Raw genomic sequence first — 16786 nt, 5'->3', positions numbered from 1 at the left:
TTTCTAAGAAAGAAACTGATCTTACCAGGGAGATAAAATACCCTGAACAGCCCTGGGAGATTGCTTCAGAAAAAAAGTGCTGATAACGGAAGCGCACACTGCAGCTGGGTTCTGAGAACTAATCTCTTCACACACCTCTCCTGCAGGCCATCGAGAATCACAATTGCATTTGCGTGTGCCTCGCCCCCAAGATTCCTCAGATACCTTAACACCACGCCATCTCTGGGGGACCCGGCCTCTCTGGGCTGATTTCACAGCAGCCTCACTTGCACTATGTCAACTGCTCACCCTCCGTGCTCCTTCGCAGAAGCCCGGCCCCGCTTCCTCTCTCAGAGCTCTGGGGTTGGGGCCGGCTCCGCGCCAGCGAAGGCAGCCTGCCTGCCACCAGATACGATGCAATTTCAATCTCTGCTTTAACAAAGGGCAGCGTGCCTGGGGAAGTTAGGCCTGGTGGCGGGGTGCGAGGGAGGAGCTCTGGCTCTTCTGAAGGCCTGTTGGAAGGCAGGTCTGGATGTGGTCAGGAACCCTCCGCCCCCGGCCCCGGAGGTGCTCCTGGCGGGCAGCAGCCCAGGAGAGGCTGCGTCCAGCGCCCACTCACCCGCCGGGTCTTCTCCACGTCACCACACGGCAGCCGCTTCACAAAGTCAATGCCCGTCAGTGGCGTGCCCGTTGGGGGCAGCAGGATGGAGGCGTCCATCATGAGATATTCCACATTCATGGGCTTCATCTAGAAGACAGACATGGGAGGGAAGCTCACTGAAGGGAGGAAGGTGCTGGGGCAGGTGACACTGGCCTCTCACCTCCATCTGCACATATTAAAGAGCACATCAACTGCGATTCGGACTGAGTGAAGCCTCAAGGCAGCCAGATGTGAGAGATGTGCCTTGTTGTTTTCGAAGCTGCAGATGTCCCCTCATCTGCAGTGACAGCTCAGACACTCTGGAGAAGCTGCCTCCCTGCTGTGAAAAGCTCTTCGTTCTCACCCTCTTGTTCCCCTCCCCGCAGCAGGGAGAGGGGCCTCAGTAAGGAGGCCAGCCCTTTACGGTGGTCCCTTTAGGGTGGTCTCTGCCCCGTGTGCGGAAGCCTGACTGCTGCCCGCCTCCTTCGCTGGCACTTCCAATACGATGACAGCAGATGTAGCGACGTGGCCCCCGTTTAAGGGGACCTGACCGCGGGGCAGGCAGAGAACTAGCGGCTTTGCGCGTAGGCCCCGTCCAAGCCTCCCAACAACCCCAGCAGGGAGGCTGCCGAACTTACCGAGAAAACGGAGGCTCAGGGAAGCCGAGGAATGGATGTGGGCGCACTCAGCCGGCTGGTGGCAGAACCATGACACGGACCCAGGCCTGCCTGGCTCCAGACCCACTATGATTTCCACAACACAACCCGCATTCCCCCTTCCTTCCTTGCCCCCCCTTGGCTTCTTACCTGGGGTAACAGAACCAAGTCACTTATTAAGCACCTACTACCTGCCAGGCCCCTGCAGGGCTCACCTCCTACTATGTGGGTGCCAGGGCTGTCCCATACTACAGAGGGGATCGCTGAGCTCGGAGGGAGGGCGCGTGCCCACAGCCACTGGGCCAGCCAGGGCAGAGCTGTCTGCCTCCTTCCACACCACCTCCAGGAAGCCTTCTCCAATTACCAAGACATGCTAACATCACCTCCCCTCCTGGAACTTTGCTGCATCAGTACTGACCCCTTAATTGCACGTATTGTTGGACACTGACACTTCATTTACCTGGCATCATAAAGGAATGACATTTCACAAAGGTAAATATTCTATAGAATTAATTTTACTCCTTTAAGCATCATGAGCTTTTTCGTGTCTCTTTTAGAAAGTGGGCTTCAATCATATCACACTTTTTTCCCTCCTGTAACATAAAGCTGACTAAACAAGGCAGAGCTGTGGAGAGGGTCCGGCCGTCCAGAGACCTGGTGAACACGGAGCCCCTTTGCATGTGCTGCCTACCTTCTTCTTTTGGACCCGTGAAGCCTTCCTCCAAAGGCCTGAGGTCCACCGTCGCTATTCCTTTATGCCAGAGTGGGGGTGGCAGAGCCCTGTCTCCCACCCAGGGCGCCTGGGGTTCCAGCCTTCCCACAGGGCCTTCCCGGAATGCCTTTGGCTCCCTCACAGCTCCCTCCGCTCCACCCCTCCGCTCTCAACCACCTCCGACAAGCCCCCTCTAGGACTCCTGCCCATTATGCCTCTGCATGAAGCAAGAGGTGACAGGAGAAACAGTGAAGGGTCAGAAGTGAAAGCCTGGGTTTGGCAGCACCCGAGAGCCTGTCCCAACTTCGCTGAGCTTAGTGCTGGTTTCCTTAAGTCTGAGCTAACGACTCATATATGGGTTCTGGGTATATGTCAGCTGTTACTTCCCTAGAGTGCCAGGCTTTGTGCAAAACATGCAATAAATGTGTCACTGAGACAAACAAACAAAACCCAGGAAGCTCCCTAGGGCAGGAGGAGGGGAACCGAATATCCGTGGTGCTGAACCTCTATAGGAGGCAGCCCTTAGGTATTTCACAACCAGTCTGGAAAGCTGTGTGGTCTGGGTCCCATTTTACAGATGGAAAAATCCAGGCTCAGAAGTAAGCAACCCACCCAGGGTTCCAGTTGGTAAGTAGCAAAAGCAGAAACTGTGCAGGGGTTTAGGAGCCCAAGCTTTTCTGTGTCGTCAAGTGACACACGAGCCTTACGTTTCCAAGCAAGAAGCCAAATTTCTGGAGAACTACGTTGTGGAAGGGGACGTCACGGGCATAACATAAGACGGCAGCTGACCACTGACTCCACTCCACTCCAATTCATGGTCCAAAGAGTAGAAGACTGAGACACTCTTTGGGGGGGGTCTAGGGGATAACGGGGTGTGGCCATCAAAGGTGTGAGGTGCACATGGGCGGCTCACATAGCACCGAGAAGAGGCCTGGTCACTGCTGGGGCATTTCTGGAGGTGAATTATACCAATTTACACCTTTCCCTTGAAAAGGCTCTGCGAGGCCTCAGACGTGCTGTGTGCGAGGATGTGGTGAGGGCCCAGCCATCCAGACGCCCAGAGACGGGCCAGGGAGCCAGGGAGCCACACAGCACACGCTGTCTTTTTCTTTTTGACATTTTAAACCCTTGGGTTTATTGTAAAGTTCCCGAATCACTTCACTCTTTTGTCCATGAAAAGGGCGATTTATCATCTAGTTACTGAGTGTCAACTAAGGGGCAGGTGCTGGGGACGCAGAGGCAAATGAACAAAACAGCAACCTGCAATCTTCTGCAAGACAGGGAAGACCCCGGGCTGGCACTGCAGGTTCAAGGAAAAGCCAGGTGCGGGAACGTTCTGGTGGCACAGAGAAGGAGGCCGCACAACATGCAGAGCAGGGCAGGACACTGGGAGGTGACGGCTCTGCTCCTCGATGGCTGGGCACATGTGGGCACCTCCCTCGGGTTCTCTGGCTCTTATTTCCTTACCGGCAAAAGCAGGATAATGAGAGCAGTGACTCCCATCAGGCCGATGTGGGGATTAAGAGATTTCACATGTACGACATGCTGTACACACCTGACACGGACTAAGTCCTCAATCAAATCCTATTCATATCAAAGTGAATCTTTCTGAACCATCTTATGACTCAGCCCAACTTAGGGGGAGTGAATGTCATCTGAAATTTCACTGGTGGGGATCAAAAGGCACTGTTTTCAATGCACTACCCCACCAGTCTCTGCCATTAGGATGGAAAGCTCGGAATGAGACGAGTTCTCCCCTGCTTCGGCAGGACAAGCTTTGCATACCCACAAGCGCGTCTGGCCCCTCACTCACCGTCATACTCCTGTACTCATCTTCAAACATGTCCAAAAAGATTTCTTCTCCCTAAAAAGAAAGGAAGGAAAGAGAAGATTATGCACATTTTTTCCCCATAAACAACAAAGTATTATAAACTCCAGTTGGAGGCTTTTGGGGCCATCTGTTTCTTATTAGAGAGTTCTGGTAAATCACCAGGAAGTGAAATACACACGTGAATAAGAACACACACACCCAAATGAAAGCCCAAATATCAAATTGCACCTCAATGCTTTTCTCCTTTTTTTCAAGCATGTGTAGTTAGATTTCTAGTGTCAAGGCAGTTAATTAAAAACAACAAAAATAACTTCATATATAATTAAAATATAAAAAGGGTTTATGTTTCAAGTATTTAACATCATCTGCTTGCTGAGAATGGTTGGAGAAAATAAGAATCTCGGTTAAGTTGTCATGTTAAAGCTATGAAGCTCCACACCTCTGAAAGGAAGAGTACAATTAAATATGCTTAACTCTAAAATTATACGGCTTGTTCCATTTGTTTTTGAGGCGCGCCTTTGGGGTTTTGGAGTTCCTGCAGCCCTGATGACTCTGCCCCGGAGGTCCCTCCCAGAACAGGGTGGCGGGGAGGAATTGGCTGTGAGACACACAGACCAGGGGCCAATCTCAGCCGTACCTCTTGGAGCCTCTCTTTGTTTCACTGCAAGACTGGGATGAGAGCCCACGTCTGTGCAATAGGAAGACAAAATGAGTTGATGCACTCGGTCATTATGACCACCCTGGATAGGCCCGCGGCGGGGGAGGCAGGGGAGACTTGGCTGAGCGCATCAGGGCTGTTAGAGCTGGCCTGTCTCCTAAGCACCCTCCCCGCCCACCCACCCCCCACACATAGTTGGGGGTGGGAAAAGCAATAGGTCCTCTATATGTTTTTCCAGTGATCAGAACCACAGGTAAACTTGAAAGTTCTTGTGTGGTGTGAGAACCATGCAATAACCACAGAAATAGCAACCCTTGAGAATATCCATAAGCTTGTGAGATACTGTACTTAGGGTGCAAACCTTTTAGGATACAAGAGAGAAAAATCTGAGTTGGGAGAAGGGAGCTGCAATTCAAATACAGTTCTCCTTTTGTCAGTGAGAAAGAAAAATCCTCTGGGAAGATGCCTACCTATATGTCTTCCTGTTTTTGCAATCCAGAAGCTTTCTGGGGCCAGGGTGGGGGTGGGGGGCAGGGGAATAAACTAAGAGCAGTTATACTGGAAAGAGCTTCAAAGATGACTCTGCCGAGGACTCCTATCCTCACTTCAAGGCCAAGTGTGGTTTGGGCCGGTCTAAGGGGAGACTGGGATTTCTGCCCCGGTGCGTGGGGCCCACAGTGGTGCCACCCTTGTCTGGGCATGTCCACCGTGTTGCAGCTGCTTGGCGTCATCTGATCCCGGCAAGGTACACTTCCAGATTACATGACCTGGTTTTATCTCAACGAACACTGACAATAATGGGCAGTGTCTTAAAAAGCTTCTTACAAAGAAAAAGATTCCCGTTCATATGTGTATCTAGTTCACAGCAGTTTAAGGAGAGTACAAACAATGAATAACAGCGCAAGTGAACAAGAAAAGGATGGGGCCGACGCCTTTCCTCCTCCAGGGAGGATCTCTTCATCAGCCAGAGTACAAGGGGAAACCACCACTCACTGGATCTGGAGAGATCTGATGTGGAGGCCAAAAAGTCAGAAACTACTAAGACTGCTTGGCATATGGATTAATCCACTGTTGCTGACAAATGATGAGCCTTGCCTAAGGCTATATTATGCCTTAAGAAAAGAGGTAAACAAAACCATCACAATGCAGTATCTTAAAACGAATCATCTGGAACCTGAAGACAGATCTACAAGTTTTCCAAATACTGAAAGTTATGGTGGTCCTTTACCAGCTGTCACTAAATTCATGATAAGCATTTAGAGCCTGTATGTGCACACAGGCACACTTCATTTTATTGCACTTTGCTTTACTGCTTCACAGATACTGAGTTTTTTTTACAAATTGAAAGTTCATGGCAACCCTGTGTTGTCAGATGATAGTTAGCATGTTTTAGCAATAAAGTATTTTTAATTAAGGTATGTACATTTTTTTAGACACCATGCTATCACACACTTAGCAGAGCACAGTACAGTGTAAGCATAACTTTGATTAGCGGTGGGAAACCAAAACGTTTGCATGACTCTCTTTATTGTGACATTTGCTCTATTGTGGTGATCTGGAACCAAACCCACAGTATCTCTGAGGTCTGCGTGTACATGTATATAAATAATACACATGCATATAATTTATAAACTCATATGTAATTCAGTAATTTTATATGTATAAGCATATGTAATTCATGAACACATAAGTTCATATGTATTATTTAGTCATATGAGTATCTGTATATAATTCATCATTTACATGTAAATTCATCAATAAACAAATTCCTATATAATTGATAAATAAACAGTCCCATACTAGGGGGGAGTCCTCAAAAGCTGTACTGATACAAGAGCATGGACAGAAAAGTGCAGAGACCACTGCTCCGGAGAGGATGAAATTGAACATTTTTACTCAGGACCCATAGGGTGTAAGAAATAACTGAAGACACTACAGCCTGGTTTATACGACACACAAACACACTGCTGTACCCCTGAGTTCCGGCAGTTTACCTTATAGAAATGCCGCACCAGGTGGACACTTTCTTCTCGGGCTCCCTGTTAAAAGAGAGGGAGGGTGAGGGGGCAGGTCTCACCGAGGCGAGTGAGTGGGGGTAAATCACAAATTCTAAAGTCTGAGTCTATATAAGACAGATGCTGGGCTAATAATCTTAATCTATAAAGTGGTTCTTCGTAAGGGGGTGGGGGAGAAGGAGCTCAAAATAAAAATGGGCAAAGGACAGACGATTCAATGTGATGACATGGAAAGTTGTCGATACACAGTTACATGAGAGAAACGGGTTCTACAATATGGCCTTGATGACTCTGTTTTTATAAAAAGAAAAATTCACTTGTAAACGTGTGTGTGAGTGTGTGTGGTATCTGGAAAGACACACACTGAAGTGTCAACTATCACTACCTTTTACCTCTCTGTAGTTTCTAAACTTTCTAAAATAAACATGGAAAATAAGAGGGAAGACAATGAAAGCTATTTAAAACAATGAATGAACATAGTAGCACGATAAACCATAAATAAATAAATGTGTATCTGTACACATATAAAACTTTCATAATATAAAAAGAAAAAAATCCCAGAGACAAATACAGAGCCAAATACAAGAGAACGACTAAAACTCACTATTAAGTGGGCTTCTCGGGCCCATCTCAGTGGAAGGGCAGGTCTGTGGGAGCAAGTGGGTAGAGGGGGCTGCAGGGGTCTGGGGCCCAGCTTCCTTCCAGTGGTGCTGCGGACCAGGCTGCGGTCTGGATGCAGCAGCTTCCCTCGACCTCCTCCTACCCTCCCCTGGGGCACGGGCGCAGGAGGAAGGGGGCCTCACCTCCAGGCAGGCCAGGTGTACGTCCTTTATGATACAGCCCGTGCTGGTCACGACTTGCTGCTTTAGGAGCAGGCAGCTCAGCTCCAGCGTCGCCAGCCGGATCTTGCCATCTGCAGAGCACACTGGGGTCAGCCGCGTGTACCCCGGGCTGCACGCCCTCACAGGCAGTCTCTTGCCTTCCTGACTTGGAGGTCAGCTGACAGGTCCCCCGACATCCAGCGGGGGTACAGAAGGAACCCCCATGTGCCAACCTCCTTCCCAATCAATTACAATTGAATGTTTTCATCAAAACCGCCTGTACCAAATGCTACCCAAAGTCCCCTTATGGTGGGAGGGGAGGCAGGAAAAATGCGTAACTACTTATTATTGAAGGCCTAGAAAGTGGCCATCTGCGGTCACTTTGCTTGTCCAGCGTTCCTTCCCTTTCTTCAGGGACGAGCACCCCTAGTTTCCCTTCGAGAGCCACCAGCCCTGCTCTCGGTCATGTGATTTGGGTGGAGCTGGTCCTGTTTCCCCTGTCCCAGGGGTGGGCACATCCCCCAGGCTGGTCAGGGCCATCCAGCCCCCTGGTCACAGTGACTGGGTAGGGGGCGAGCAAGGGAGCCAGTCATAGCCAGTAAGGCTCAGTTCCACAACTTGCTGGAATCACCGGGCTCGAGACCCTCTCCTCGTGCTGGGCTGTGGAGAGGACAGGGACAGCGGTGGGGCCCTGATGGCCCGAGCACTATAGTCCGCACTGGCCACCTCACCAGCGTGTTCTACAAACTGAGCCCTGAGTCCTCCCTTCCACCAGGCTGCCCAGCGTCTCTGCTACAGCAAGTCTAGAGCCCGACAAGAGACTTGGACAGAGACAGGTGGCGGGAGCTGCAGGCAGTCATCTGGCCAAGGCAGAAGGCCACAGAGCCCAAAGACAGGCTTGAAAACATTGTTTGAGCCCCGGATTCAGCTGTGCCTCAAGCCAGCGCCCAACAGACTTGAAGTCACACAAGCCAACAGTCTTGTTTGTTTGTTTGTATTGTCTCAGCGAGTCTCAGTTGGGTTTCTGTCAACTGCAACCAAGTTCTGACAACAAAGCCTGCTGTCCTGCTGTGAGCCAGGCATGGTCTGGGTGTTTAGAGATGCTCCCTCAAGGAGTCTCTCTAAAACCCCACTGCAATGGGTGCTCTAAAGGCTGAGGTTTAGAAAAGTGAAGTGGCTTGTCCCAAGCCTCACCCTGGGCTGTGGCGCATTCCAGGTGCCCCGAATGCCAAAACCCACATCTGGCATCGTCCCTAGAAAGCACCCGTGACCGCCTGACTGAAGGGCATTCTGCTCTTAGCAAACTCCCCCTGAGTCTTTAATCTCATTTCTGGGGAAAGGCCTCCACGTGGAAGGAGGGGCCAGGAGAGGGGGTTGTTTCTAGGCCACATCTCCGAGGTCTTGGAAACAACAGGGACCAGGATGGACCACTGGGGAAAAACTCAAGACAGACACACCGCTGCACACCTCCATGGCTGGCCTTTAATGCTGCGCACGCGTGTGTGTGCGTGCGTGTGTGTTAGGGCGGGGGTGGGGGTAGGGCGGCAAACAGGTGAGAAGAGGGAATCTGTTTGCCCAAAAATGAACTGGTTACATACGAGCAAAACCAGGCCTTCCTACGCACGACACAACCCCAGGGGCCACCCGGGCAGAGGTTGGTTAGTCTCAGCTCGGCCGTTCTGCCCGGCCCAGCCCCACCACCACTTCTGCACCGCGGCCCAGGCCTGGCAGCACCCACCCGCCCTCCTCCAAGCTCAGGAGTTCTCTGGAGCACAGTCTCACTCCCGCCTGACCCTCCGCGGAGCCGTGCTGTGGGCCAAGTCAGAAACGCCCCTCCTGCTGCCTCCAGGCAAGCAGATGGTGATTTTCCACCAAGACCCTTCTTCCTTTGCAAGTTCCTGCCAAGTTGCTGACTATTCCTCCTGCTGGCCCATCTCTCCAGGGGAACAGAGGGAGCAGCAAACTCCTGAGGCCTCATCGAAACTTCGAGATTGTCCCTCTGAGCTGCCCCAACCTCTTCTCTTCAGAAATACACCATCCTCAGGGGGCCTGCTGATCCTCCCCACTGTGGACGCTCCTCCCCAGCACCCAGGCCATGCTCCACCTTCCCCATCACCGAGGCACGGTCCGGGGCCACCCTCCTCAGGAACATGCTCCGCCTCCCCCAACTAGACCTCCCGTGGAAACCGACTCCACCGAGCGCCCCTTGGTCCTGAGCCACCCACATCTTTCTTGCCACCCCGGACACCCTCCTCCTGGTCCTCCCCCTCCCACGTGGGGCCTGGCCCAGGCTCTGGAGCTGGCTCCCCTTCTATATCACCTCCAGAGACCGGTAGTGGCCCAGAGCTCAGTCCTAGACACACCTCTCTCCTCTCCTGTGACTTTAAAAACCATCTGTGAGCCCCACAGTGTTAGTTCTGGCCCTGACACCACACTGAGGTCTAGATTCCAAAGACCCCCAGCCATGGCTCCTGGAGGACAGGATCCACGTCTGTCCCCTACTTCCTGTACCCTCATCCGTCGCATTCAGAGGCTGGCATGCAGGAGGCACTCAATAAACATTTGTTGAGTTTACTGATACCCTTTAGGCCCTGGACCCGGTTCTCCAAGCCCCTGCACTCACTCCGCAGCAGTCACACTGTGCTTCTGGCCACCCCCCCCCAACCTTTGATTCTGAGGTCCTTATCTGCAGTCATAACCCTGGACCCCTGCCCTTCTCCTGAGCCTGACTGGGGCCCACCCCCTGGACTGCTCCTGATCACTCAGCCCAGCGGTTCTCTCTCCACCAGGCTGCATCTCCGTCCGGCCCTTCCCTGCGCACTCACTCACGCCCCGATGGCCTCTCTCCCTGCCTTGCAATTAGGGTTTCTCAGCCTCAGCACCATTGACACTTGGGGCCAGATAATCCTTTGCTGTGGGGGCCTGTCCTGTGCACTGTAGGATGTTTAACAGCATCCTGGCCTCTGCTTACCAGATGCCAGTAGCAACCCCTCCCCAAGTTGTGACAACCAAAAATGTCCCTGGACATTGCCAGATGTCCCCTGGGGACAAAGCTGCCCCCAGTTGAGAACCACTGTGCTAGTTCATTCCACTTGCTCTTTCTAGCCCCTACTGTGGCTGCAGGTCGGTGCTGGCCAAGACCTCAGAACTAGGCTGACACGTGCCAGACACCGGGCACATCTTGTATTATCAACCTTCCCCCTCACTCATACTCTCAGCCTAGTTCATGCTCAAATGTGGCCCTGGGCCACCCCAAGAGGAGGGTTGCAGACACAGGCAAAACTGACCAAAGCAGGGTTGAGTATGGAAGGAGAAGAAAGAGAGGGTCTGGCACAAACACCATGGGGGAAGGAAAGAGAAGGAGACCCCGAGACGAAGACACAGCTGGACGGGAGGGGTCCGGGTGGCCCAGGACACGGGGGTATGTGGCAGGGGAATGGCTGAGGTCTGCCTGGATTCCCAGCAGGGCCAGATCTAGAAGCCAGGGCTCCTGGTGCCAGTGTGGGGCCTGGTCCCCATAACTCCACCACCCCTGGGAACCGCCTGCATGCCTGGGCACCTGGCTGGGCTGCGTTGTTCATGATCCTGATGAGTCTTTCAGTCAGCAGGTGGTTGTAGGTCGCCTTCTCGGCCGCAGTGGGCACCGGCAGCTGGATCCGCTCGAGTTTCTCAGGATCCATGCCTGGAATGGAGAGAAGGGGCCGGATGTAAGCACAGCTGCCATCCCGAGTGCCCTCCGTGTCCTGAAAGGCCCCTTCGAGCGGGTCTTCCTCAACCTCGGCCGTCCACGGTCTGTCTTCGTGATTCCTGCCATGACCGGGTGCTGCCTGCACTATGACTCACCTCAGAGTTTTCTGTAACTGGAACTTAAGTAAATACATTAAAACATATATTTTCTTTTCTTTTCTTTTTTGGCCACGCTGCTCAGCTTGTGGGACCTTAGTTCCCCAACCAGGGATTGAACCCAGGCCCTCGGCAGTGAAAGCGCCGAGTCCTAACCACTGGACCACCAGGGAATTCCCTAAAACATACATTTTCTAACACTACTTGCAAATGGGAAATCAGCATGGCTGCAATACCAACAGCAACAAAGTTTTTACGTTTCAGCCGAAGACTGTTGACTCACTGTGGCCCGAGGCCTGCTCTGAGTTAGAAAGGGCGATTGGCAGGTACGTGAAAGGTACAGAGGTCACACTAGCCCGACTGTGACATGCTCCTGGGCGCAGTCAGAGGAGCGGGAAGGGGGTGGGAAAAGGAGAAACTCTCGCACTGTGGGCTTTGCTGCCGTTTCGGGGCTGGTCTGCGCACCCCCCGAAGGCACCCCTGTGTGAGACCCATCCCACAATGGGGGAAACAGACCACACAGAAAGGTAGCTACAGTCGTGCCCACCAATCGCATCTCCAGCTCTTAACACCAAACTGGAGAGCTGGGCCCCCGCGTGGGAAGCACAGAGGCGGCAGCCCCGTGCCCGGCTCACAGAAAGGCCCAAGGGCGGATCTACGGGTCTACGGTTAAGGGGCAGAGGAATCACTTTTCCTCCAGGGAAATCTAACAGCATTTCAAAGACAAAGATGAGACGGGGGTGGGGTGGGAGACAGGGAGGGGGTGGGGGCTTGGGAAAGGAGAGAGGGCGCACTCAGAGGCTAAGTGAACCGAGCATCACTTCTCCTAAAGCAGGACCTGGGGGCCAGGGCGACAGGACGACCCCGCTGGGGTCACTTTGCCAGGCCAGGTGTGGGACGGGCAGTGCTCCAAATCCCTCTCCTCTCGCCGAGCCCAGCTCTGGAAAACTAGGCTTGCAGAAAAGCTCGCAGAAACAAACATTTCACTTGCTCCACGCCTGGGGAGCTGGAAGGATTGTTTGTGCCTGAAGCACGTCTTTTCCTGTTATTCTACAAAAGGGGGGATGGTGGCACTTCTGGGAACTCTTGAAATACGGCCCCTTGAGTACTAGATGATGCTTCATTTAGAACCCTGACAAAATACTGGAGGATAGCAGTGAGGAGCTGATTGTCTGGATTCTAAGTAACTCCCACACTCACACGTTGACGTAATAAAGCATAACAATATATCTTGCGCTACTGAATTCCTTCCAACTCCGAACCAGAGGCTAAGTCATGCCAAGGAGATGACGCGGGTGGAGGCGGCCCGAGGGCTGGAGGTAAGCAGGTCCCCCTCTCACACCGCACCGATGTGGCTTCATCAAAAAATTTGATTGTGATGAAAATTTGATTTGTGGCTTCTGTATCTCGTTTTGATGCTAAATGTCTAACTCTGAAGCATTCTGGTTTATTGAATGGCAAGAAGGACTTCAACTGAATCTTTCTAGCATTTGCTTTTTTCCAGAAATGTCAACACCGTGTGACTCTCTCTCTACCCTTTCGTTCTTGGCCCTCTGGGAACTGTCAGTCAGCGGTTCTGGGGAAAACAATGGCTCCCCGGCCTGCCCGGCACATCACCCACTTCCATGACCCCCAACCCGTCATCCCACTTCAACGAAGATGGAGCCAGCTTTTGGCTACCCCGGGAACGCAGCGGCAGCCGTTAGGGCCTGGGAGGCAGACTCGGACCAGCTCTTGAATTTCCATGGCGAGTTCCCTTTTTTGTCTCTTGCCTATTATTGCCCTGACTCCCTTAGAATTTGTCAAAAATGAGGAAATCTGTGGCAAAATCTTCTCTCAACAGGAAGAAAAACCTGCCAAGGTTATCCTGACCTTCCTCGGCTGGCAGCTCCACCCTCTGTGAAGTGGGGGAACCAGGGGGACTGAAAAACCTCAAGACTTCACAGGACCAGATTCCAATGCAACCTCTTCCTTTAGTGAGGAAGTTAAGGCCCAGAGATGTTAAGTCACGTCCCCAAGGTCACAGACCACATTAGAGGCACAGTTAGAACTAGGTTGATTCCGGAGATGGACAGGATCCAGCTGGGGAGGGGGTGGCACCCCCTGTGTGGTGAGCTGACCACAGCAACAGTTTGAGAGGGGCCTGCCCTCTGGTCTGACAAAAGCTACCGCCGCCCTGCAAGGCCTCCTCGTGCCCTTGGGCTCGTTCTCTCCCAGGGTTCTTGCTGCGCTGTGGCCGCGATGGAAGGGGAAAGGGCCAGGTGCCAGGTGCTGGAGGGATTTTGTTTTGATACTTACCTCTTGGACTCTCAGCCTCCTTACATGTTCAGTGGGAATAATTACAGAAACTGCCCGTCCCAGGGCTGCTGTCAGGACGCAGTAAGAAGCAGCACTCGGTCACGTACGATAGTTACCTGCCGTTACCTTGCACTGATGGGAATTTTTACTTTGAACGTGGCTTAATGTAGTTCTATATCAGCTGTGTTATAAGAGGAAAGAAAGAATGAAAGAACAAAAGGACAGAAAGGAAAACAAGCTAACCAAAGCTAACATCAAGCTATTCTAGAAGGCCCAAAGAAGGCACGCTGAACTGTGTGTGGGGAGCGCAGGGGACGAGCAGATAGGTTGGATTCTGAAGGATGAGCTACTCAGGGACGACCAGGACTTGCCAGGCCAAGGGGCAGGGCAGGGAGTATGGCAGAGCTCGGGGAGAGTGGGGTCGGGGCTTTGGGTGGAAGTGATGAGGCAGAAGCTAGGGGAGGGACAGACATGGCTTGGATGCCAGGACCCCTGGAGGGCAGCTAGCAGGTGACATGACCTGGTTGTCATGGCCAACTCTAGAGCAGCCTCCATCCCCCTGGCCACTCAAGGTGATCTCCCCGCTTCCAGCACTTTCCCAAAACAGACTCCATGTTGCAACACATCCTATGTGCAGTAGATTTTACCACCAGCCAAGGGGAGGCAGAGAGCAGGGTCCATTCCACACAACACATGGCAAAACTTTGTAAAGAACCCCTCTGGGCATCTCCGCTCTTTCCCCAAAGTTCCTGCTCGGCCAGGTGCCTCATTCCCTCCCCGTCTCTCTCTTTTTCCTACCATGGTCTCTAAGACATTCTTCTGGGTCCAAACAAAACAGTGGCTGACAGCTGTGAATGAACAAGGTCAGTGTGACAATATGACAATGATATGCATGTGAAAGGGAAATGGCACATGTGCAGGTGGACGGATGGACAGGCAGACAGACAGACACAGACACACAGACACACAGACACAGACACACACACACACACACACACACAGGTTTCCAGTTACTGAGAAGCAGGTTTTGTTGCAAACCCGATCGAGTTCCTTCGCCAGCCATTTCCCTCTGACTGAAATAAACACTGTACATGATATACTGTCCTATTTGCTTCAACCCCCTAAGTGCTGAGTGACAAATTCCAGAGAAACCCAGATGCACTTCACATGGCCTGGGAAGCCGCGCTCGCACGTCCAGATTCCAGCAGACCCCACGCTTCCTCATTTCCTCCCCACCGGGGTCAGATCCCGCTCTGCCCCGGTGAGTCAGAACGGGTCTCCCTTGTCATCACTCCCACGCTACAAGCACCGGCCTGGGACTGGCGGGGCCCAAACTCCCAACTAACTAATTCAAAGAATCCCAAATAGAAGGGAAGGGTGTGGCTCCGTGATGTCAGTAACCAGCTCCTAAGCTTCCCCTCTGGGTTCTAGATTCTTCCTCCTTAGTGGAAACCCCCATTCAAGACAAGGGTAGAACAGACCCAGACGAAAGCTACATAAAAAGAAGTAGACAGACAAACCTGCATAAAGAGACCACAATAGTGCCAGGTAAAAATAATGGTCAAAAAATTTTTTTCTTGGACTTCCCTGGTGGTGCAGTGGTTAAGAATCCTCCTGCCAATGCAGGGGACATGGGTTTGAGCCCTGATCCGGGAAGATCCCACATGCCATGGAGCAATTAAGCCCGTGTGCCACAACTACTGAGCCTGCGCTCTAGGGCCTGTGAGCCACAACTACTGAGCCCATGTGCCACAAGAACTGAAGCCCGCGTGCCTAGAGCCCATGCTCCACAACAAGAAGCCTGCACACTGCAGCGAAGAGTGGCCCCCGCTCACCGCAACTAGAGAAAGCCTGCACGCAGCAACGAAGACCCAATGCAGCCAAAAATAAATAAATAAATTTTAAAAATTTATTTTCTTTCTTTCGGTCTCCTTGGCTGGAGTCACACAAGCATTGCCAGCTTTGGAAGACTATAGACCAACTATTTCGAAAGCTAACCAGATGTTGGGCCAATTTCCAATGTACTTCCAGTTTTGATTATGTGTCAGTCGAGATCCAAAATGATATTTTGCCAACTCTCCGCATGGCAAAAGCCTCCCTTTATCCTGTTACCTTTCAACCTTTCCCATACCTCTCATCCATGTTCCAGTAACTTCTCAGCAAAACAAAAAAAGCAAAAAGCCCAAGATTCCTCTTGGGTAAACAATGATAAATGGAGGGGGCAGGGAGTAGAAGGGGTAGTGGGTAGAGCAGGGGAACCTTTAGGAAGACAAAGCTGCAAAACTTACCCCCCTTCCCCTTCCCCTGGGCCAGGGCCCTGCAGACTTGACAAAGGAGAGAGGGCTGCATCTGCTATTACAGATATGAACCAGCCTTCATCACAGGGCCCGACTGAATCACAGCGAGAGCCTTCCTCCAACTGGTCAACCCTTTCCACTGTGCGATATTCACTTCGGTGCAGCATCTAATCTATTATGATTTACTGGAAGGCCTGAGCTAACATTTGGTTTTTATTAACATTGCTTTTATGTTAAAATTGTCTTATGATGGAAAATCTATCGGAAAGAGACCATTTCATTAGGGGCCCTGCTTAGAGGGCACGGATCTGGAAAAGAGAGGCTGAAGGTTAAGTGCAGCTAACTGCCTGCTGCCTAACCAAAACAGCAACCACCCACCCACCCACCGCCACCGCCACCGCCACCACCACCACCAAACGGCCCCCACCAAATGCAGACCTGTACTCGCAGGCCAGACTGGAGCATAAACCAAGCGGCAGCTCGCCCTGTTAGGCAGTTTCCCCTGGGGGTACCCCAGGCACCTGGGCCTCAGGGTGCTGAACTTGAACTCTCCAGCTTCCTCTCCAAACATGCTTCATAGCCCACCCTCGCTGGTTCTGGAAATGGCACCACCAGTCACACAGTGGCAGGAGGCAGGGCCCTGGGCATCACACAGACTCCTCCCGTGGTGCCCCCTCCCACCCAAATCAAGCAGAAGTCTCTGCCCCCGGCCCCACTCCTGCCCTTGTCTCCCTGTTTTCGTAAATGGCCACACACAGCTGCCCCAGCGTCCCTTTCACTCACCCCCCACATCCAGTCCATCAGCTCATCCTGGCTGTAGCTCCAAAATGTATCGTAAAACTTTCCAATTTTTCTCCATCTCCGTGGCCAATGCGCCATAATTCATTCTACATTATCCCTGCCTGGACTACTGCAACAGCTTCCTCACAAGCCTCCCAGCTTTCCCCCTTGCAACTCACTCCCCCACCCCCATTAACCTACTTTCCATCCAGCAGCCAGAGTAATCTTCCAAAAATTTCCATCTGATCATGTCACT

The 16786-nt window shown here is 52.2% G+C and overlaps 1 protein-coding gene across 2 annotated transcripts in view; it reads right to left on the bottom strand.

Annotated features, from left to right (window-relative positions):
• Positions 1 to 16786, bottom strand: part of CLEC16A (C-type lectin domain containing 16A) — a gene marked incomplete at both ends in the record, with an annotated part of 206270 nt that overhangs the window by 108834 nt on the left and 80650 nt on the right. For both annotated transcript variants that reach the window (XM_079719268.1, XM_079719269.1), the window contains 5 exons: positions 599 to 727; positions 3801 to 3851; positions 6471 to 6515; positions 7295 to 7404; positions 10872 to 10994. In XM_079719268.1, the coding sequence (XP_079575394.1) occupies positions 599 to 727; positions 3801 to 3851; positions 6471 to 6515; positions 7295 to 7404; positions 10872 to 10994 (458 nt within the window). The remainder of the gene's footprint in view (positions 1 to 598; positions 728 to 3800; positions 3852 to 6470; positions 6516 to 7294; positions 7405 to 10871; positions 10995 to 16786) is intronic.

This window comes from Hyperoodon ampullatus (assembly GCF_949752795.1).
Source record: "Hyperoodon ampullatus genome assembly, chromosome: 14".
Lineage (NCBI taxonomy): Eukaryota > Metazoa > Chordata > Mammalia > Artiodactyla > Ziphiidae > Hyperoodon > Hyperoodon ampullatus.
Note: the sequence above shows the minus strand (reverse complement) of the source record. Positions and strands in the feature narration are given on the sequence as shown.